General features: G+C 40.3%; 1 protein-coding gene and 1 pseudogene across 2 annotated transcripts in view; one reads left to right on the forward strand and one right to left on the reverse strand.

Moving 5' to 3' along the window:
* Positions 1 to 16234, reverse strand: part of TANGO6 (transport and golgi organization 6 homolog) — a 255388-nt gene that overhangs the window by 146561 nt on the left and 92593 nt on the right. For both annotated transcript variants that reach the window (XM_060185257.1, XM_060185258.1), the window contains 2 exons: positions 11735 to 12238; positions 7408 to 7465 (listed from right to left, as the gene is read on the reverse strand). In XM_060185257.1, the coding sequence (XP_060041240.1) occupies positions 7408 to 7465; positions 11735 to 12238 (562 nt within the window). The remainder of the gene's footprint in view (positions 1 to 7407; positions 7466 to 11734; positions 12239 to 16234) is intronic.
* Positions 5041 to 5170, forward strand: LOC132537131 (U4 spliceosomal RNA; annotated as a pseudogene).

Consider the following 16234-nt stretch of genomic DNA (forward strand, 5'->3'; position numbering starts at 1 on the left):
AAGAAGTTTAAGGGATTTGGGTGGTAGCGCAGCATGTTAAGCGCAGGTGGCGCAAAGCTCAAGGAACAGCATAAGGATCCCAGTTCAAGCCCCCAACTCTCCACCTTCAGGGGAGTCGCTTGACAGGTGGTGAAGCAGGCCTGCAGGTGTTTATCATTCTCTCCCCCTCTCTGTCTTCCCCTCCTCTCTCCATTTCTCTCTGTCCTATCCAACAATGACAACATCAATAACAACAATAATAACTACAACAATAAAAAAGGGCAACAAAAGGGAATAAATAAAAAGAAATTTAAAAGATGGGGATTGCCCTCATAGTTACTTAAACTACTTCAAGAATTTACTTAAATAGAATATATGAAAGACATTTGCAAAATGATCATTCATTAATTGTACAGAAACCAGGCCAGGACACATTACAAGGACATAAGTAAAGATGATGAACTTTACAGGACAACATTCCAAATGTCATGCCAGATCCAATTAGTTCTTCAAGGGATAGAATTATTCTCAGTTAATAGTTAGCTAACTTACTTTTTTTTAGGTAGAAATCTGAGAAGGATATGGAGTTCAGTCTCTGACAAGTTAAGACTTGTAATCCTGCTTAGTAAGAAACCCTGTATAAATAATTTCACCTTGTATCTACTTTCCCCCTCCTGGGCCTTTTGCTTTCCCTCCCCTTAACTGTGCTGCCAGAAATCAAGAAAAGAAGAAAGTGGAAAACTTGGTGCGATTTGTTTGGGCATGTCAGGAAGTCTAGATTGACTTCATTATACACACCAGCAGACTTTCACCTCCTATGCTTGGCACAGAGCCCAGGGTTTTATTTATTTTTTTTTCTTTCTTCTTCTTCTTCTTCTTCTTCTTCATCTTTTTCAATGAGTTTTGTAGTTTGATCCAAATATCCCTTTGACACTGATGGGGATCACTTGGATCCCTAAAATGAATCAGTCTGTTGTTGCTGTCAGATAAATAACTGAAAGGACACATGAATAGATCCACAGTATTATAAACAGCCTGGCTATAAAACCTTATTTGAAGATGATCACTTGGCTACTTAAATATTCATTACTCAACATGTATTGGAAAACTAAAATGTGCATAATGTACATATAGAATTTGCAAGAACATCTTTTGGAGATTACTATTTTGGAGAAATGCAAGGACCTTTATTTTTATACAGTAACTTTGTCACTTACTCTTTTCTTTTTCTTAATAATGAAAACAGCAGTGGGGAAGTGGCTTAGTGGTAAAGCACAGAATTTGCTTTAATCCCCAGCACATTTTATGCCAGAATGATTTTCTGATTCCTTCTCTAACAAATATATAAATGTAAATAATAATAATATGAACACATTTATTTGTGTAATAAAAACTGATAAAATAACCAGTGGAAAAAAATATACAAGGAGTCTAAAAAGAGGTGGAACCTAATGGCCACAGTTTAAGTTTCTACTTATAAACTCTAGATTGTAACTGAAACTCAGCAACTTGGTATATAATTTTCTGCTTCAAGGAGCTAATATTGAGTACCAACCTGGGCGCAACTGCTGTGAGAACTAAAACATCCACCACTTTCTCAGTAGGTAAAAGGAGATGCAGATAGTCTTTCATAAAATTAAAATTCAACTCAAGTAATTTAGCTCTCAGATTGTTGTGATGAATAGATAATACATACATTGGAAATGCCTGCATAGTGCACCAATAAGTATCAGTTGAGAAAATGAGCTTAATTCCCCTGTGTTTTGTACCTAGACTATAGACAAAGTTGGTGAGAAATCATAAAATAAATCACAAATATCAATAAATCTAACAAAAGGTACAATACAACATCTCTGTCTCTCTCTCTGAACTGGGACTTTGAGCAATTCCACCATTCCCTACAGATATTCCTCCTCCTCCTCTATTACTTATTTATTTGTTTAAGATAGAGGTAGCCTGGGAGGTGGTATAGTAGTAGGGCTTTGCAAGTACATGCTTTGCACCTTACATGCCAGGGTGCTACATGGTCTTTCTACTTCACTCTGCAGTTTCTCTTTTCCCCTCTTTCATAAAATAAATAAAATAAATATTTTAAAACTATATTTTTATGTATTTTGGATAGAGACAGAGAAGTTGAGATGTAAGGGGGAGACAGAGGAAAAGGGAAAGAGAGACATCTGCAACACTATTTCACTGCTCATGAAGCTTCCTCCCTGCAAGTGGGGACTGGGGAGCTTGAACCCAGGTCCTTGTACTGTATAATGTATTTGCTCAACTAGGTGTGCCACTGCTCAGCCCCCAAGAAAATAAATCTTCCTTTCTCTTTCTTTCTTTCTTTCTTTCCTTTCTTTCTTTCTTTCTTTCCCTTCTTTCTTCCTTTCTTTCCTTTCTTTGTTTTTTTCTTTCTTTCTTTTTCACTCTCTCTCCCTTCCTTCCTTTCTCTCTCTCTCTCTTTTTTTCTTTCTCTCTTTCTTTTCTTTCTGTCTTTTTTTACCATAGCACTGTTTAGCTCTGGCTTATGGTGGTGCAGGGGCTTGAACCTGGGACTTTGGAGCCACAGGCATAAGACTCTCTTTGTGGGGGTCGGGCGGTAGCGCAGCAGGTTAAGCACACGTGGTGCAAAGCTCAAGTACGGATGTAAGGATCCCGTTTGAGCCCCCGGCTCCCCACCTGCAGGGGAGTCGCTTCACAGGCAGTGAAGCATGTCTGCAGGTGTCTATCTTTCTCTCCTCCTCTCTGTTTTCCCCTCCTCTCTCCATTTCTCTCTGTCCTATCCAACAACGAACAACATCATCAACAACAACAATAACCACAACAGGGCTACAACAAGGGCAATAATGGGGAAAATGGGGAAAATGGCCTCCAGAAGCAGTGGATTCATGGTGCAGGCACTGAGCCCCAGCAATAACCCTGGAGGCAAAAAAAAAAAAAAAGACTCTTTGCATAACCATTATGCTATCTACCCTCCACCCAGAAAATAAATCTTAACAAAATTTAATTGTAAAGTGTAGGGGGGGCGAAAGGCAGAGGAGAGAGATAGAGAGTGAAAGAAGAGGCACCATAGCACTTATTGTGCATGGTGGTCTTATGTGGTCCCAGTGGCTTGAACCCAGGTCCTCCAGCATGAGAAAATATGTACTCTAATGTAGTGTTCCAGCCCCTACATTGCAATGTTCACATGAGAAAACACACACACACACACACACACACACACACACACCCCTATTCAAAGCACAACCAGCCTAGTACTGCAGGATCTTTTTAAGTTAACTGATTCTGTCTGAGTGGGAGTACACAATGGCTTGGCTCCTATAATGCTTTATATCTGGGCAAAAGACACTGGCAGTGCAGGTGGGAAAATTCACCTCATTCCTTTCTTAGTGGGAAATTCACCTAAGGCCTTGGCCTTTAAGTGCTTGTTTCAAACACCAAAAACATTAATTAATTCAAATGTGTCCATCTTAGGGAGCTGAGAACAGAAATTACACCTCTACCTCCCATGTTCTTCATCACCATATTAGCTACTAACTGATTAGCACACCAATTAAAATTAATAAAAACAAACACAAAACCAACAGTTGTGATTTTTATAGCAGACCCTAGAGGCTAATGAGCTCAGTGGGTTAATCAGTTAAGGAATGTATTCCAAACAGCAATGTTGCCATATTAGAATGACAAGCCAATGCCCCCCTAAAACCCAGTCTTAAAAAAAAAATAAGGGGGCCAGGTGGTGGCACACCTGGTTAAGCGCACATGTTAGAGTGCGCAAGGACCCAGGTTCAAGCCCCTGGTCCCCACCTGCAGGGGAGAAGCTTCACGAGTGGTGAAGCAGTGTTGCAGGTGTCTATCTCTCTCCCTTTCTATCACCCTCTTCCCTCTCAATTTCTGGCTGTCTTTATCTAATAAATAAATAAAGATAATAAAAAAATTAAATTCAACAATTTGTTTGGCTTTGTATATTAACTCTCTTTTCAGCCACCAGGTTCCAGATGCTAGCAGGATGCCGACCAGACTTCCCTGGACAGACAACCCCACCAATGTGACTTGGAGCTCCGCTTCCCCACATCAAGGCTGGGAATATGGATCGACCTGTCAATGCCCATGTTCAGCGGAGAAGCAATTACAGAAGCCAGACCTTCCACCTTCTGCATCCCACATTGACCTTGGGTCCATACTCCTAGAGGGTTAAAGAATAGGAAAGCTATCAGTGGAGGGGATGGTATATGGAGGTCTGGTGGTGGGAATTGTACGAAGCTGTGCCCCTCTTATCCTATGGTTTTGTCAATGTTTCCTTTTTATAAATAAAAAATTTAAAAAAAATTTAAAAAATAAATGGGGGAAATGAGTAAATGTGCCTTTGTGACAACAAAAGTCCTCTAAATCATCATTTCCTCAATAAAATGATATTGGAATTGGGAAAAAAAATAGGAAATTCTCCTTGATGGTATTACAAGTTTTTTGGGAAAAGTTCATGGTGACTTGGTTCCTGAGACTTAATAACTATAGATATTTTAGGTTCTCACTTCATTTATTTTTTAATTTTATTTCACTAGGTTCCATTCTTTGTCATAAGGCTTCTTGGGTCCTTCACGAAGCTTCACGAGTGGTGAAGTAGAGCTTCAGGTGTCTCTCTATCTCTCCCTTTCCCTCTCAATTTATGACCGTCTCTATCCAATAAATAAATAAATATAAAGAAAATAAAACTAAAAAAAGAACAGAAAGAGAAGGATGATCTCACTTATAGACAGAAATTGAAAAATAAGATTAGAGGGGAAAATGCAGAGCAGAACTTGGACTGGAGTTGGTGTATTGCACCAAAGTAAAAGACTATGGGGTGGGGGCGGGTGCAAGGGTTCAGGTCCTGGAATATGATGGCAGAGGAGGACCTAGTAGGTGTTGGCTTATTATGTGGAAAACTGAGAAATGTTACACATGTACAAACTATTGCATTTTACTTTCGACTGTAAACTATTAACCCCCAATAAGGAAATTTTAAAAAATTTAAAAAGTGGGAAGGAGGGGCATTGGGGTCTTGGTGTATGTGATAGACAAGGACTTAGGAGCTTTGCGCAGTGGCAGTATTGTAGCCTATGAGGTGCGATTATTGCTAGTTGAAAACATTTCCTCATACCCCACCATAATGACTTGAAATATAGTCGACATTGGCAATTTTTGACAATCTCTACGGAGAAGAAAAAAAGGACCTAGGTTGAAGAAAGTGTTTTGCAGACACCTATCATGGGGAGATGAAAGGTTATAACTATGTGTCAATAACTGTACAACTATCAAACCCCAATTAAAAAAATACAAGTATGTATATAAAAAAATAAATGCTACCTAAAAAGCCATGTTTTATCTTTTTGAGGAACTGTCCAAGCGGTTGTACCATTTTATGTTCCTATCTGCCTGCCTTTTTATAGATAAGTAATTGAAACATAGAGATCATATCATTGGCCAACTTTCCTATAGATGAGAAGCAGAGAACTGGGAGGTATACCAGCTGGCCTGTCTTCAGAGTAGTTTCTTGATGACTGCACTACAATGTGATGGGGGAAATTGTGAATTAGTTTTGACCATCTCACGAGGTCTATTTCTCATCTTTTTGAGAAAAGTCTAATTCTTTCTCTGTCTCTGTCTCTCTTTTTTTTTTTTTTTTTTTCTGCCAGGGTTATCACTGGGGCTCAGTGCCTTCACTAAGAACCCACTGCTCCTGGAGGCCATTTTGATAGTTTTTGTTGGATAGGATAGAGAGAAATTGAGAGAGGAACAGAAGATAGAGAGGGAGAAAGATATACACCTGCAGACCTGTTGCATTGCTTGCAAAGTGACCCCTCTGCAGGTGGGGAGCTGGGGGCTCAAACCAGGATACTTGTGCCAGTTCTTATACTTCTCACAATGTGTGCTTAATCTGGTACACTAGCATCCAACCCCGAAAAGTTTAATTCTCAATACCCCCATTTCATGAGGCCCTTCTCTAGATCTGAAATCCATAAAGTAAAGGAGGGATAGAAAAGTAAAAAAGATTTAGGTCCTGGAACATGATGGTAGAAGAGGACCTACAGGGGGTTAGATTGTTATGTGGGAAACTGAGAAATGTTATACATGTACAAACCACTGTATTTTCCTGTCAACTATAAACCATTACCCCTCAATAAAAAATAAAGAATCAAATAAATAAATATAAAAAAGACACCAGAAATGAAAAATATTTTGATAAAGAAATACCTTAAGATTACTTTAATTTAGGAGAGCAAAGTTGCACATTGATAGTTGTTGAATATATAAAAGACAAATGCAATGACAGCTCATAAATGAAACCATTCTTTGTCTTTTTGAATTAAGAGAAAATGTGTGATTTAATCTATAGCAAGTAAGAAAATATAAATAAAGGTGTCCTCATCATTATGAGACACTGAAACTCTAAAGGGAACCCTTGGGGACCCTCCAAGAAGATTAGTAATATGATTTTTTTTAAAGACTTTTAAAAATTTATTTATTTATTCCCTTTTTTTGCTCTTGTTGTTTTATTGTTGTAGTTACTGTCATCACTGTTGGTCTGCAGGTGTCTATCTTTCTCCCTCTCTGTCTTCCCCTCCTCTCTCCAATTCTCTCTGTCCTATCCAACAACAATGACATCAATAACAACAACAATAACTACAACAATATAACAACAAGGGCCTGGGTCCATGCTCCCAGAGGGATAGAGAATAGGAAAGCTATTGGGGAGGGGATGGGATATGGAGATTGGGTGGCAGGAATTGTGTGGAGTTGCACCACCCCATCCTATGATTTTGTTAATGTCTCCTTTCTTAAATAAATAAACAAATTTAAAAAAAGAAGTTATGGGATATTACTGTGCAGTCAAAAAATATGATATTGTATCCTTTGGGACAAAATAGAACCAGAGATGCATTTATGGCACTAGTTAAATAAGAGATGCAAGACAACCACCAGGTGGTTTCTCTCATATATGGAATCTAGAGATCTGACTTACATGAACTTGTCAAAAGATAAATAAATAAAACCAAGCAAAACAGAAGCAAGCAAACTGCCTGTAAGCCTTGTGAAAACTGTGGTGGTTATCTCTGGCAGGTGGAAGGGTGAGGGTACAGAACTTTGGGGGTGGGTGTGGTATGTGGAACTATACATTATAATCTTAAAATCTTGTAACAAATTACTAATAACAAATAAAATCATATTTAAAAAAGAAAAAAACAACAACAAGGGCAATAAAAGAGGAGAAAGAAAGAAAGAAAGAAAGAAAGAAAGAAAGAAAGAAAGAAAGAAAATCCTAACCAGGATGCAGGTAGATGAACATAATGATGAGTAGTCTTGTGGACTTCTATAAGACTTAGAGATATCATGCAAACACACATGATACAATCCTTGATTCACATAGCCAAAGTCCTTTAACTAGGAGTAACTTACCCTGAATAGCAGACAGGTATACAAAGGTGTCTTCATGTTCCAAGTTCTCCAAGAAGACCTGGGACCACAAAATACAACCAAGATTTGATTCACAACGAACAAGAAAATTTTAAGATATCCTTATAGCAATCTCAAAAAAAAAAAAAAAAAAAAGTTCAGGGTCAGGTGGTGGTACATGTCATGATGATCAAGGACTTATGTTCTAGCCTTTGGTCCCCATCTGCAGGGGAAGCTTTACAAGCAGAGAAGCAGTGCTATAGATGTCTCCCTTTCACTTTCCCTCTAGCTTCCGCTCTCATCTCATTTTCTCTCTGTTTCTATCCAATAAATGAATAAATGAATATATAAAGATTTAAAAAATAAAAGATTAGTGATTAGTTTTTAAAAATGTATTTCTTCTTCTTTGTCTTCACTAAATTGGTTTTAGATCTTTAAAAAAATTTTTTTTTTCTCTTTTATTGCCCTTGTTGTTTATCATTGTTGTTGCTGGATAGGACCAAGAGAAATCGAGGGAGGAGGGGAAGACAGAAGGGGAGAGAAAGATAGACACCTACAGACCTGCTTCACCACTTGTGAAGTGACCCCTTCCCCTACAGGCGGGGAGCCAGGGGGATCGAACCAGGTTCTTTACGCTGGTCCTTGCGCTTTGTGACATGTGTGCTTAACCCACTGTGCTGCTGCCCGGTCCCCCTGATTTTAGATCTTAATGAGAAAACATACATGTTTGAAGGCCCATTTTCATAACATTTGAAAAAGGATAGTCACTGTGGGAGATACTTGCTTGAAACAGTCAAGTATACATTAGAAATAGACATGGAAGCTGACTAAGAAGATCTGAAAGGGAAACTAAAAGCAGGACCTGATCAAATTGTAAGTAGGGCACCAAAGTAAAAATCCAGTGGTGAGGGGTAGACATGTAGCTTCCTGGGCCAGTGGGGGGTGGGAGTGGGCGGGAGGGATGGGTCACAGTCCTTTGGTGGTGGGAATGGTGTTTATGTACACTCCTAGCAAAATGTAGACATATAAATCAGTAGTTAATTAATATGAGAGGGGGGAAATCAATTGTATGTCTCAAAGTTTCTCAAAAGACAAACTGAATCTTTTTAATATATAGGCTGTGTATCTGATATGCGGACTCTCTCAAAAGCCTAGACCAAGTAGATTAGAAGCATCCAATAGCACAGATATATACAAGATACTGGATACTGTACAGCAAACCATAACAAAGGGACTTTTCAAAGTTAACCCAATTAACAAATAATGTGATGATAATATTAACTATCGATTGTCTTTTTGAACCCTAAGACAGCAGGAACCTCACATCTCCACTACAGAGCCCCTACTTCCCCCAGTCCTGGAACCCTTGGATAGGGCCCACTTTCCCGTATGCATCTCCCAATCCAAACCAAATAATATTGCATCCACCGATCACAACCTAAGCAACGCAACGATTACCACCTCAACATGCTTCACCTCAGGCTGTATCCAGAGACTTCACGTGTGGAATGACAACCCTTCAGCTTCATTACTCGGGTGAGACCTTTCCTTTTATAGTACACTCTAATTTCATCTCAGGTGGTTCACTTTCTAACAAAGTCCCATAACCTAGATATACACCAGTTTCTGTGAGAGAGAGCTTATGTGCACACGTATCCATAAACTACTGCAAAATATATACCTGAAAGCAGAAGTACACTAGAGTTTGCAGTGAGTACCTCCCTAACACTTCCTCTCCACTATTCCAAGCTTGGGATCCATGATTGCTCAACAAATTGTTTGGCTTCATATGTTAACTCTCTTTTCAATCACCAGGTTCCAGATGCCACCAGGATGCTGGCCAGGCTTCCCTGGATTGAAGACCCCACCAATGTGTCCTGGAGCTCAGCTTCCCCAGAGACACACCTTACTAGGGAAAGAGAGAGGCAGACCGGGAGTATGGACCGACCAGTCAACGCCCATGTTCAGCGGGGAAGCAATTACAGAAGCCAGACCATCTACCTTCTGCAACCCTCAACGACCCTGGGTCCATGCTCCCAGAGGGCTAGAGAATGGGAAAGCTATCATGGGAGGGGGTGGGTTATGGGGATTGGGTGGTGGGAATTGTGTGGAGTTGTACCCCTCCTACCTTATGTTTTTGTTCATTAATCCTTTCTTAAATAAAAAATTAAAAAAAAAAAAGAAATAGACATGGAAAATCAAGATCTGGAGAATAATCCCCCACCTACTTTCCACTGTAGACCATATGCTCACATATGACACAACAAAGTACAGGCTGTGACATATGGTCAGATTGGGGGTAATATGCGACTGATGGCATATTTGCAATAATTTGATTATTTTCTCTTGCACTTAGAAAGCAAACAGAAAACTCTCAGAATGCTAGAAATGGATTTACCCTCTCCTGGGCATATATTGTAAGGAAACAAACACACTCATCCTAAAAGATCTATGTATACCTATGTTCATAGTAGCACGATTATTTTTTAATATTTATTTATTTCCTTTTGTTGCCCTTGTTTTGTTGTTGTAGTTATTATTATTGTTGTTGTTGATGTTGGATAGGGCAGAGAGAAACGGAGAGAGGAGGGGAAGACAGAGAGGGGGAAGAGAAAGAGAGACACCTGCAGACCTGCTTCACCGCCTGTGAAGTGACTCCCCTACAGGTGGGGAGCCGGGGGCTCGAACCGGGATCCTCACACCTGTCCTTGCGCTTTGCGCCATGTGCACTTAACCGCTGCGCTACCGCCAGACTCCCCACAATTTTTTTTTTTAACCAGATCATTACTCAACTGACTTATGGTGGTATGGAGTAGAGGGCGGTTGAACCTGGGATCTTGGAGTCTCAGGCATAACCATTCTTTGCATAACCACTATGCTATCTCCCCTGGCCTTAGCAGCACAATTTGTAATATCCAAAGCTTGGAAGCAACCTAGGTGTCCAACAAGAGACAAGCGGCTAAGAAAGTTGTGGTATACAGGGCTGTGTGGTGGTGCACTTGGTTGAGTACACGTTACAATGAGCAAGGGGCTGGGTTCGAGCCTGTAGTCCCCACCTGCAGGGGGAAGCTTTTCGAGTTGTGAAGCAGTGTTGCAGGTGTCTCTCTGTCTCTCTCTCTCTGAGGATCAGTGCATTGCTTAGCTCTTGCAAAAGGTTGTGTGAGAGATTGAATGTGTAAATTCTGTAGCTTCAGGCACACAAGCTGCGGCTCTAAGACACTTCTTCTAGCGTTTGCCCTTCTTCCGTAGCCAGTCAACAGCGTCAGGTTGAGCCTGATGTAAAGTTTCGAGACCTCCTTTGAATCTGGAGAGGTGGCAGTCGTTGACTATGTGGGGCATAGTCTGTCTGTAGCCGCAGGGGCAGTTCGGGTGTCTCTGGCTCCCCAGCGATGGAACATAGCGGCGCACCGGCCATGGCCTGTTCGATAGCGATTGAGGAGGGCCCAATCATAACGTGCTAGGTCAGAGCCGGGTTGACGCTTGCAGGGGTCTGTGATGAGTTATCTTCACAGATACATCATGTGGTTTGCTTATTACTACCTTCACATTATAGATGTAGAAATTAAGGCTTGGGGGGCTGGGTGGTGGTTACAATGTTACAATGTGCAAGGACCCAGGTTCAAGCCCCTTGCCCTTCACCTGCAGGCGGAAAGCTTTGTGAGTGCTGAAGTAGTTTTGCAGGTGTTTCTTTGTGTCTCTTCCTATCACCCCCTTCCCTCTCAGTTTCTGGCTGTTTCTATCCAATAAATAAATAAAGATAATAAAAAAAGAAAGGAAGGAAGGAAGGAAGGAAGGAAGGTCTATGTAACACAAAATGGACTTTCCCATCCCTGGGAATTTACTCATGATGCTTCACCCCCTTTTCTTTTACTAGGTTAAATCTTACAAGAGGAGCTGGGTGGTGGCATACCTGGTTGAGTGTACGTGTTACAATGCGCAAGGACCTGGGATTGAGCCCCTGGTCCCCACCTGCAGGGGGAAAGCTTTGCAAGTGGTGAAGCAGGGCTGCAGGTGTCTCTCTGTCTCTCTCCCTCTCTATCACCCCTTCCTTCTCAATTTCTGGCTATCTCTATCCAATAAATACAGATAATAAAATTAAAAACAAAACAAAACACCTTACCAGATTGCTAAATCCATGTTAAGATATACTTCCTCTGAATTCTAATTTTCTCTTTTTTCCTGACCATTTCCTACCTGCAAAAAATTCTGGTGCTGTCCCTGGTTGGTAGAGTAGCCTGTGTGGTTGTCTAGGCCTTTTCTGTGTCTAGTTCTGCCTCCCAGAAAGCTGCCCAACCCCACGCACATATGTTTTGTGCTGTGTTCTACTCACCTTGAGAAGCTTCTCTTGCATGCCAAGGATTGTTGTTTCTCTCTGTTCTATCCAGCGGGAAAGAGTTCGTAGGGCAGCAGCCCGTGTTGGAATCTGAGGATCATAAGCTGATAAAAGTACATCTTGGAGCTGTTGTGTGCTTATGCTTCTAGACTTCTGTTTTGCAGGGGGGCTGGGTGTAGCCGCCTCCTGAGCAGTGAATATAGCACTAGACTTCAGGCCTGCTGGACTGGCTTTCTGGTGGTTTTGTTGCTGCTCAAGGTGCCTCTGAGATTTATCAGAGCATCTGTCATGACTGGTTTGTTGTTGCGCTTCTGCACCCTTTTTGTTCAGGGTACTTTGGGCAGCTACACTAACAGCCTCAGTAGAAAAAGCCCCATGGGTAGAGATGGTGATGCGGAGATCGACGGCGAGCTCTTGGATGACAGGATCAGGGTATGTGTTAGAGACCTTCTCCAAGAGAGGCAGCAACTGCTTCAGGACAGCAAAATCACTTGACTTCAGCTATACAAGAAAATAGAAAATGCCAAATCCTAAATTAATATATCTAATAAATGGGACAAGGAGAAAATCGGGTTGCTGGTGTAATCAGCATATAGCTTGAACTTAACACCCAATGTTAAATAATTATAGCTAACAGTGAATCTTTACCATGTACAAGTATTTTTCAAGAGTCAAAACAAAACAAAACAACAAAACCTAAACAACAACAAAACAATCTTAATGACACATACTATTATTCTTGTCTTTTATAATCTGTTGGGCAATCCTGATATACCACTGTTTCAATTTGCACCTACCAGACTAGCAGTGCTAGGAAGTAGTCTTCCATGTTTATTGGCTGTCTGCACTTCATTCTCTGTGAACAGCCTGTTTACATCCTTTGTACTAACCTAGCTGACAACTTGTTTGTACATCAATTATTACCATTGATTTTTATTCCCAGGTATAGCTGAACCTCCAGGTTATTGTATTTTTTTTTTTTTTTTACCTCCAGGGTTATTGCTGAGGCTCGGTGCTTGCACTATGGATCCACTGCTTCTGGAGGCTATTTTTTTCCCCTTTTGTTGCTCTTGTTATTTATCGTTGTAGTTATTATTGTTGTTGTTGTTGGGTAGGACAGAGAGAAATGGAGAGAGGAGGGGAAGACAGAGGGGGAGAGAAAGATAGACACCTGCAGACTTGCTTTACCACCTGTGAAGTGGCCCTCCCCCTGCAAGTGGGGAGCCAGGGGCTTGAACTGGGATCCTTACGCCAGTCCTTGCACTTTGTGCCATGTGTGCCATGTAAGTTTAACTGCTGTGCTACCGCCCAGTGCCCACGTTATTGCATTTTAACGTCTACTGTCTCTTTTATTATTGTACTATTATATTCTTTTACTTTAATGTATTTTTTGCTATAAAATGATGAGTTAAATATAGCAAGATGCTTAGTGCCTGCTACATAGTGAGTGCTATGTAAATGTTTTAAAGATAAACACAACAAATCAACTATATATAATATGCATTATATATAAACAAAAATATATAAATATACACATGCATATCCCTAAGATCTAGTCCATTAATTATAGGTACAAAACAGTTAAGTAATATGTATAAGGTCACACAGAGAAACTAATGAGATCTTCAAGAACTGTCAATAGTGTTCACATCTAATACTAATTGTGGTCTTGTGTGAATGAGTGAAGCTATACTTTTTTCTTTTTCTTTTTCACCAGAGCACTGATCAGCTCTGGCTTATGGTGGTTTTGAGGAAGGGGAAGGAATTGAACCTGTGACTTTGGAGCCTCCGGCATGAGAGTCTCTTTGCATAACCACCTGAAAGAGACTGGGATGACATAACTGACAAAAGGAAATTTCTCCTGGAAAGTGGAGGTGAAAATTGCGTAAGATTTTATTCTCATGGTCTGGGAGGTGGCGCAGTGATAAAGCTTTGGACTTTCAAGCATGAGGTCCTGAGTTCGATCCCCGGCAGCACATATGCCAGAGTGATGTCTGGTTCTTTCTTTCTCTTCCTATCTTTCTCAAAAATAAATAAAATCAGGAGTCAGGCAGTAGTACAGTGGGTTAAGCGCAGGTGGTGCAAAGCGCAAGGACTGGCATAAGGATCCCAGTTCAAGCCCCCGGCTCCCCACCTGCAGGGGAGTTGCTTCACAGGTGGTGAAGCAGGTCTGCAGGTGTCTATCTTTCATCTTCTCCTGTCTTCCCCTCCTCTCTCCATTTCTCTCTGTCTTATTCAACAACAATGACATCAATAACAACAATAACTACAACAATAAAACAAAATGGGCAACAAAAGGGAATAAATAAAAAAAAGACAGAAAGAAAATCTTAAAAAAAATTTATTCTCTCCAGAAGCTTGGTTCTAATAACACCATATGCATTAGTATGGTGGATATGTGCAGTCAGCGGAAAAATATAAGTAGTAGCAATCCTTTTTTTGCTTGAAAACACAGGAAAAATTATTATATGAGGTCCTGATAATTTGAAAACCTTATGAGTCATAAATTCTTTTGAGAACAAGACAGAATATTTATTACTCATTCATTTACTTCATTATCCAATCAATAAGTCAATTAATCAGCTAGGTGTTTGCAAAGAAGCTACATAATGTTCTCATGTTATACTGTAAGTTCACAGAATTATTACTGTTACTTTCTCTACCACTTTCCTCCCAACTAACGTCAGGTTTGTACCTGCAGAATTTCACCATACACTCCCCTCAGATCTCTTTAAGTAAACAATTAGAAACAAAAGGAAAATTGATGTAAGGTTGACTTTCTAGTTCTACAACATGACATTTATCTTCATGTATAAAACAACTGACTATCCTGATGTTATATTTTAAAGAGAGAGAATGTGCATGTATTTATCCAAATGTGTTTAAGAATTATACCCATACCAAAAAAAAAAAAAAAAACCTACACAGTGGTTTTATTCATGATTTCCAAAACTTGGAAACAACCAAGAAGTTCTTTAGTAGGCGACTGGGTAAATAAACTGTGGGATACCCAACAAAGGTGCATGTTTACTCAGTGCTAAGAAGTATGCTATCTCAAAAGACAAACTGAATCTTTTTAATATATAGGCTATGTATTTGATATGCGAACTCTCTCAAAAGCCTAGACCAAGTAGATTAGAAGCATCCAATAGCACAGCTATATACAAGATACTGGATACTGTACAGCAAACCATAACAAAGGGACTTTTCAAAGTTAACCCAATTAACAAATAATGTGATGATAATATTAACTATCGATTGTCTTTTTGAACCCTAAGACAGCAGGAACCTCACATCTTCACTATAGAGCCCCTGCTTCCCCCAGTCCTGGAACCCTTGGATAGGGCCCACTTTCCCGTATGCATCTCCCAATCCAAACCAAATAATATTGCATCCACCGATCACAACCTAACCAAAGCAACGATTGCCACCTCAACATGCTTCACCTCAGGCTGTATCCAGAGACTTCACGTGTGGAATGACAACCCTTCAGCTTCATTACTCGGGTGAGACCTTTCCTTTTATAGTACACTCTAATTTCATCTCAGGTGGTTCACTTTCTAACAAAGTCCCATAACCTAGATATACACCAGTTTCTGTGAGAGAGAGCTTATGTGCACACGTATCCATAAACTACTGCAAAATATATACCTGAAAGCAGAAGTACACTAGAGTTTGCAGTGAGTACCTCCCTAACACTTCCTCTCCACTATTCCAAGCTTGGGATCCATGATTGCTCAACAAATTGTTTGGCTTCATATGTTAACTCTCTTTTCAATCACCAGGTTCCAGATGCCACCAGGATGCTGGCCAGGCTTCCCTGGATTGAAGACCCCACCAATGTGTCCTGGAGCTCAGCTTCCCCAGAGACACACCTTACTAGGGAAAGAGAGAGGCAGACCGGGAGTATGGACCGACCAGTCAACGCCCATGTTCAGCGGGGAAGCAATTACAGAAGCCAGACCATCTACCTTCTGCAACCCTCAACGACCCTGGGTCCATGCTCCCAGAGGGCTAGAGAATGGGAAAGCTATCATGGGAGGGGGTGGGTTATGGGGATTGGGTGGTGGGAATTGTGTGGAGTTGTACCCCTCCTACCTTATGTTTTTGTTCATTAATCCTTTCTTAAATAAAAAATTTAAAAAAAAAGAAGTATGCTATCAGATCATGAAAGACATAAAAGAACCTTAATACATGTTATAGAGCAAAAAAAAAAACTATATATATATATATATCTGGAAAGACTACATGGTATATGACTCCAACTATATAACATTTGGACAAAGGCAAAACCATAGAAACTATAAAAAAAAATCAGCGTCTATCAGAGTTTATGGGGAAAGAAGCAGGAATAGGAAGAGCAGAGAGGAATTTAGGACAGTAAAACTATTACATATAGCATGATATATCATGTCTCTAGTGGTGGATACATTTCATTCGTCAAATTTTAGAAAGTACATCAAAAGTGAACTATGATGTAAACTGTGAACTTTGGAT

The sequence above is a fragment of the Erinaceus europaeus genome, chromosome 2 (assembly GCF_950295315.1).
Source record: "Erinaceus europaeus chromosome 2, mEriEur2.1, whole genome shotgun sequence".
In the NCBI taxonomy this organism is placed as follows: Eukaryota; Metazoa; Chordata; class Mammalia; order Eulipotyphla; family Erinaceidae; genus Erinaceus; species Erinaceus europaeus.